We start from the raw sequence: 7911 nt of genomic DNA on the forward strand, positions 1-7911 counted from the left end.
TATAACTACAATTGTAAATTTTGACATAAAACAGGTGTAAAATGTCACGAAAACACCAGCCAGTGCATTATAATATCCAATATAGAAAAAGCCAAGCAAAAATACTAAGACAGCCAAGTATTTGTATTTGTATCAAAGAAACGAATTAGGTGGTTCTATAGCCAGTAAGAAGATAGAGCAAATAAAAAATTTCTTCATAAAGCCATCAAATTCCCATAGTGCGCCAGATCAATGCAACAGTAGCAGACAAATCATCCAAAAAATTAGATTTGTACCTCAAGCTCTCTCTGGACCAATTTTCCATAACCACCTCTACGTACAGCTTGTTAAGGAAAGTGATCAATCTCAGTTTGTCTTGCATCAAACACCAATTAAAGCTAATTATTTTGCTACAGGCACTTTTTTCTTATCAACAAGATCAAACTTATAAGAATTTTACACTAGTTACCATCAACACAGGTTCAGAAAAGATTAGCAAATTTTTGGTTCAGCAATGGTTAGATACAAAACAGGGAAAAAAAATAACTAAATCCATATTCACAAAGGGAAATGCTTCTTTTCATAGATGCCTCTCTATATATGTAACAGATGAAACTCCTTCTCAGATAAAACAAAATCCAGGGACACCAATCATAAGTACTTATATTTCAATAAAACAAAAGGAAGGATATCAGGATCATAGTCAGTTCGATATTCATCACGCACCTGCAATAATACACAAAAAATGAACCAAAAACTCGAGCTCAAACCGAATGGATGAGTTGAGATGACAAACAACAGACCTGACCACCACTTCGACCACGTCCCCACTGCCTACCCTCTTGGAAACCACAGTCAAAATCTACACGGATAGGACGATCATCAAGTATAGTCCCACTTATATACTTCAAAGCATCTTCGGTGTCTTCTCTGGAGTAATATCTAACAAAAGAATTGATGCAACAATAAGCAATAGGATAAATTAATCTTATACTCCCTCCTATCTTTAAAGATCTTATTTATAGTAGCAAAAGAAACCAAGACAAAAAAGAAAGAGAGTGTGACAGTGGGTCCTTTTTGTTTATTTAAATAGGAGAGAGAATGTGGTTGTGAGAGAGTGCAAAATTATGTGGGGGGATACATAGTGTGTGTAAAGGAAACTAACCTTCACCAAATATAGAATAAAGTGAAAGTAGAAAGAGCATTTAAAAATGGACTAAAATGGAAACTAGAAGATCCTTAGAGAATGAAGGGAGTATATTGACAAGTAAAACAATTGTCAAGTTCAAGAAGAACAATAAGTAGATAAGATAAACTGAAACAGAAATAACCAAGTAGATAAGATAAACTGTAGCAGAAATAACAATACAAAACTACAATATTATATACTCATTTTCAACGATATAATACAGAAGAAATAGGTGAAAAGAACTCAGAAGAAGAACGAGTTGAACAGAAATTACACTAAACTTTCTAAATCAACTCATTGAAATATGTATAATGAAGGCAGACAATAAAATTCAAAACTGAAAAAGCAAAAGATCAATCAACTTCATTATGAGCAAATAAGAAATCACATGTCTTCTAAAACCATATTAATCATTTTCAGACATACATAGTACTTTTAAGATTTATATACATGAAGAGCTTGTTGAATAAAAAATAGAAAAAGACTACCACAAAATAATGATGTCAGAAAAACAGATGGACAACTTGCAATAAACTGTAATTTAGAAGAAAAAAATGTAATTTATTGTAAGTACTATAAATGCACCTTTTGAGCTAGTGAATATGAAGAGAAACATGCAATAATCTGTAATTTAGAAGAAAAACAAATGTAATTAATCGGAAGTTCTACGCATGCACCTTTAGATCTAGTGACTATTAAGAGAAGTGATCCTTACAATACAAAACAAAATCCACAAGGGGTTTTTGAATTCTTATCCAAACCCATGGTCATCTTTTTAATCTCTCCAACCCGAGAAAACAGCTCATAATCTTGCTCTTCTGTCGTGTAGAAAGACATGTTTCCAATATAAACAGTAGTTGAGCTCTTTAGTGCTTCCTCAAATTCTTCTTGTGATCCAGTCAATCTCCTATCTCGATAAGCTGAGAGCTTATTTAGATCCTATAACATAAATTGGTAATGAAGATAAGGCAAGGAAGCGTTACATAAGACCAGTTAATGTTCTGCTTCATCAAGCAGAAAGTGCCACAAAAGCACAAGGCAGAGTAATGAGGATATGTCAAGGAAGCATTACATGAACACCAAATATGTCTACTTTATCAAACACAAAGTCACACAAATGTGAAAGGCAGGATGTCCATTAAGGCAACCTAGACGTAATAAGTCTAACACTTGAGCTGAACTGAGCTCGCACCCTTGGTAACAGTCTAACAGAGGCATGTCGACGATTCTCATAATACAACAAACACTGATTATGCGTGTTAAGCTAAGATCAAGAAGTCCATATTAAATTATAGTTTAAAGTTCGACAAGAAGATAAATTCAACCAGTGTTTGTTCAAAACTGTGATCTAGTCCATGTGTAATCAAATTCAATATTCTATTGTTGTATCAGTAACATTGTTGTAGATACAAATAATTCCTTCATTGATTCACATTTAAAAGAAGTAATAATAAGCAACTTGCTAAAATGATTAACAACATCAATCTTAACTGACATTCTGTGCCAAGAATTCTCTACTGCCCTAAGATGTAAGCCAAAAAAATATTTCAGAATCTAATTATGTCGAACTGTTGGACACTTGTCCAGACTCCAGAGAATGCGAATAACAAGTTCAAAAGCTATAGCTTTATCTTTAAGAAAATTCAATCAAGAATGAGGCCTACTTACCTAGCAACCTATGCCACTTCATTTTAGGCCAATATCATGAAAAAATTTCGTAATATAGACGAGACACACACTTAGACAAGTAACCATGTCTAATACGGCCATATGGTTAACTGAATCTCAATAACATAGATGGCAACAAGCACATTGTAATTCTCATACTAGAACACGCTTCGAGGCTCCTTATGTTGTATGATGCGTATACCCAAGCAAAATTTATGCTAACAAGCACCTTAGCATTGTCCAAACCACATTAAAATCATGAATAACTTTACAATGGACCATAAATTATTCAACTTGTTATCATTTGAATGTTCCAGGTAATTGCAATTTGCAGCATACATCATAATAACTGAGAGGGTGGGGGCAGTCTTACCTTGAACAAAGAAGCCATTTATATTCCAGAAAACAGGAATAATTACGAAAGAGTCGGGTCTCAAAAGATTTGTAATCTGCAAAGATAGGACAATAATCAACTTTAAATCAAGAAAAATACACACTTAAATGCAGAATGACTAAAAATTCTACCCCAATTTTTCATTCTTAGTTTATCTTCAAAATCATTAAGACCAGGATACCAACCATATGTAGCGAAAGTACCCTCGAAGTATTAGTGTACTACCATATATCTTTACTACTTACTAGAAGTAATGAAAAGCATCAATGTTAGAAAAGCATGAATCTTTAAAAGAGCTCGAAAATTAAAAATCCTTCTTTGTTGCGGTGTTTCCATCTCATACAGATCTTCATATGTGAATTTATTATAATTCACAGCAGTCCAAAATTTGATTTGACGAAGAACATGTAAATTACCCCGAAAAACATGAAATAAATTCATGATGCACACAATAACAACCGCATAAAATCAACCAATCGTATGAATAATCACATGAAGTAGATCTTAAAAATCGCAGGGAACATGAAAAATTGCAACAGAAGTAAGGGAAAAAGAAAAAACCTAAACGTGGAACGAGCTTTGAAGAACCATTCGAGCCTGAGTCTCCGTATGCGTTGCGTTTTCAGGGTTTCGGCAGGGGGTTGTGTATATGCTCCATATAACATAGTCCGTTCGATATTCATCACACACCTGCAATAATACACAAAAAATGAACCATCAAAAACTCTAGAATCTAGGGTTTCATGCTTCGTGCTCTTGATTTTCTTATCAGATCTAGGTTTTCATGCTTCGATTTCTTCGATTGGTCAATGTTTTCTCTCTCTTCGATTGGTCAATTAGATTAAACCCTAGAATTAATTCGAGTAGTTCAGAAAATAAAATCCGAAGGAGTTGTTGATTGAAGAAACAGCATGGTCGACGCTGAGGAGCGGAGCAGCGAGGTTGATTCCTTCAACAAATTGAACTGCGGCGGAGGGATAGACGACGTAGGGATGGACGAGGGGGGAAGTGCAGTGCGAGGTTTCATTTGAGAGAGGGTTCAATTGAGAGAGCGAGGGAAAACAATAAGAGGAAAGGACTGATGAGGATTGAGGAGGGTCGAATGTTATTTTAGTATGTACAGTGCAAGTTTCATGAATTGAGAGAGGGTTCAAATGTTCGGGTTGTCAACCGAAGCATTTGACATCAAATGCTCGGGTTGATTAATCAACCTGAGCATTTGTGAATTTTTATATTAAAATTTTCACAAATGCTCGGGTTGATTAGTCAACCGGAGCATTTGAAAAGTAGCAAAAGTAGTTTTTTCCACTAGTGATTGGACCACACAGCTTAATTTCTCGAACTAGATGGACAATGAGATGGACCATAATGTCAAAGAATGCGGGGGGGGAATACATCTCAAATTTGCATAGAGTTTCAACTACTCTGGCCTGCAAGGAATCGAGGGTCGACGGGTCTAGGACTTTGCTGCAGATTGTATGAAAAAATGAACACAGTTCTGTAATGGTGTGCCTCACATGCTTTGGAAGTATCCCACGAATTGCAATCGGTAAGAATACTTGCATCATGACATGACAATCGTGCGATTTCATACTCGATAACTTCAACTCACCATTTAAGGTAACAAAGCGCTTCATATTCGATGAGTAGCCAGTAGGGACCTTAATGCCATACAATGACTCGCAAAAAATCCGTTTCTCTGCACGCGACATCGTGTAGCAAGCTGGTGGAAATAATTCTTCTCGAATCCTCCACCTTTTTACTTTTCTGAGTTTCATCATCAACCCTTTCCTCCCTCTTTTCTTCTTCCTTCCGTCCCTTTTCTGAGCCCACAACTCTGGTCGAATACCCTGTTTTTCCAAGTAAAGTCGTGACGCCTTAACATCTTTTGTCTTGTCCGGAATATTCATAAGTGTCGCGATAATAGCTTCACAAACATTCTTCTCTATGTGCATGACATCCAAACAATGTCTGACCTTTAGATCTTTCCAATATGGGAGTTTCCAAAAAATGGACTGTTTTTTCCATAATCCTGTAGGTCGATTCAACCTCACTAGCAGGTTTACCAAAGACTGTTTCAATGCCCTTCACCTGATTATAAACTTCAGTACCAGTTAATGGTCTATGAGCAACTTCTTCTTCAACCGTCCCATCGAATGCCTTCTTCTTAAACCGATAGGGATGGTCGCGGCTGAGGAGCCTTCGTGTGCGCATATACACATGTTTGCAGCCCTTAAGGTGTGTAGATTTCATGTCATCTAAACAAATCGGGCAAGGTTGTTTTCCTTTAGTCTTATACCCAGATAAGTTCCCATAAGCTGGATAATCGTTCATAGTACAAAAAAGCATGGCACGCAGAGTGAACATCTCATTAGCATACGCATCAAATACTAACACTCCTTCGTTCCACATCTTCTGTAAATCTTCAACAAGCGGCTGAAGGTATACATCTATGTCATTTCCAGGTTGTTTGGGCCCCGATATAAGAAGCGACAACATCATGTACTTGCGTTTCATGCACAACCAAGGAGGCAAGTTGTAAACCACTAAAACTACTGGCCATGTACTATGCTGCGAGCTGAGATTGCCAAAAGGGTTCATGCCATCCGTACATAATCCAAGCCTCAGATTCCTATCCTCATTACCAAATGACTTATGCACCCTGTGATAGTTTTCCACTCAGGCGAATCAGCCGGATGCTTGAGCAGACCGTCTTTCTTCCTACGATCTGCATGCCACCTCAAATTCTTCGCATCTCCTTTAATTGAGAACATGCGCTTAAATCTAGGTATTATGGGTAGATACCACAACACCTTGGCTGGTGGTCCTTCACTACCTCCAGCTCCTTCACGCTTGTACCTCGACAATCCACAACGTGGACACTCATGTAAATGCTCATACTCATTACGATAAAGCACACAATCGTTAGGACAAGCATGTATCCGCTCGTACTCTAAACCCAAAGGACACATCAGCTTCTTCGCATAATAGTACGACTTTGGCAGTTCATTTCCATCAGGGAGCATCTCAGCTAAAACTTCCAACAACGATGTGAAACTAGAGTCCGTCCAACCAGCGTTCGACTTAATGTTGAACAGTGTTACCACCGCGGAAAGTTTGGTGTACTTTGTACAACCTGGATACAACGGCTTTTCAGCAGCCTAAGACTTAGACTCAAAAATACGAGGTCGTCTACACGACTGATCTTCAACCTCGTGTATCATCTCGTCTACCCGATCCCTATCTCATCTCCAAATTATCATCAATTCTCACCCTAACTCATCATCATCCTTCTTTTTTTCTTCACATACATCATTCTTTACTCCAGAGCTTCCCATATACCTCCCCTGCTCACCATGCCAAACCATACGTGGTATTGAGGCCTAAACCCACGGCGAAAGACATGCTCCCTAACCACATGTATACTACTAACCTTGCTCACATTTCTACAATCCAAACAAGGACAATAAAAGTCGACTGCTCCAGAGGATGTTTGATATTCTAATGCACTTCTACAGAATTCCGAGACCCCATTCACAAACTCAATCGATTCACGACTACCATACATCCAAGTACGATCCATCTCATTCAAGAAGACCACCTCTAATAATTAAACACAACATTCATTATAATGCATCAATCATTATTAAAGTACACACACTCACATATTCAAATCACACACGTATACAACAAGCTAAGATAGTACATGTTCAATTGTATGCATGCAGTCAAAGGTCCTTATCACTCCAACCTAACCCATCCTTGGACGTCTAATCTCACTAGTGAATATATGCCAACTTTTCAATTCTAAGGAAAATCCGGCAGCATTTCCCTACAGTTCTCCAAGTACACAATGTAGATAATTGCTTATCTACATATGTACCCAGAGAACAATGTAGAGAAACGATAAGCCAAGATTTTCCTCAGAATTGAAAAGAAGACACACATTCACCACCTAAGTGAGATCAAACGTCCAAGAACAGTCCCAAACCGGGGACTATTCAAGACTTACTCCTAATGAGTAAGTCTTGAACGGGTATCTAGGCATATATGATGATGATTCAACACAACTTGTAGATTTTCATTATATAGCTAAATCACATTGCGTTTTCATACAATCTCATATCAACAAATAATATATACATTATAAAAAATACATATATACATTCAATAAATTATCAACTCTAATCAATTTAGCACTAACTTGTCTACATGTTAAAGTAGTTACCTCTTAACACCAACACGAGCAATGAAGAGAAAAGAAATAGGACTTTATCTGCCTTCCTTAGCCTCTTCTTCCTACAATTACAAAACCCACATTGCACATTAATCATTTAATTCATAATTAAGAAAAAACAAAAGTAACTTAAAAAAAAAATTAATTCATACCTAATTAACCACTAAAATGGTGGAGAAGAGAAGAGAAGAGAAGAGAATGGCGGCGGTTGCACGTGGTGGAGCAATGTGGTGCGCAAGGAGGTGGGCAGCAGTGGTGCGCAAGGTGCTGTGCTGTGCTTTTTTAAAAAGGCGCAGCCCTACACTTTGAAAAGGGCTGCGCTTTTTAAAAAAGCGCAGCCCTTCCAACTGAAGGGTTGCGCTTTTTTTAAAAAGCGCAACCCTTCTGTTTTATAGGGCTGCGCCTTTTTACAAAAGCGCAACCCTTCATCAACAGGGCTGCCCT

General features: G+C 37.4%; 1 protein-coding gene across 1 annotated transcript; it reads right to left on the reverse strand.

Annotated features, from left to right (window-relative positions):
- Positions 1-549: 549 nt before the first annotated feature.
- Positions 550-3874, reverse strand: LOC104906926 (nuclear cap-binding protein subunit 2-like). Its single transcript, XM_010695756.3, has 5 exons — positions 3792-3874; positions 3210-3285; positions 1884-2107; positions 783-921; positions 550-705 (listed from the first exon to the last, which is right to left on the reverse strand). Exons 2-5 carry the CDS (start codon positions 3225-3227, stop codon positions 631-633), a joined length of 456 nt encoding a protein of 151 aa, XP_010694058.2. The 5' UTR covers positions 3228-3285; positions 3792-3874; the 3' UTR covers positions 550-630.
- Between the last annotated feature and the right edge of the window lie 4037 nt (positions 3875-7911).

Source organism: Beta vulgaris, chromosome 3 (assembly GCF_026745355.1).
Source record: "Beta vulgaris subsp. vulgaris cultivar EL10 chromosome 3, EL10.2, whole genome shotgun sequence".
In the NCBI taxonomy this organism is placed as follows: Eukaryota; Viridiplantae; Streptophyta; class Magnoliopsida; order Caryophyllales; family Amaranthaceae; genus Beta; species Beta vulgaris.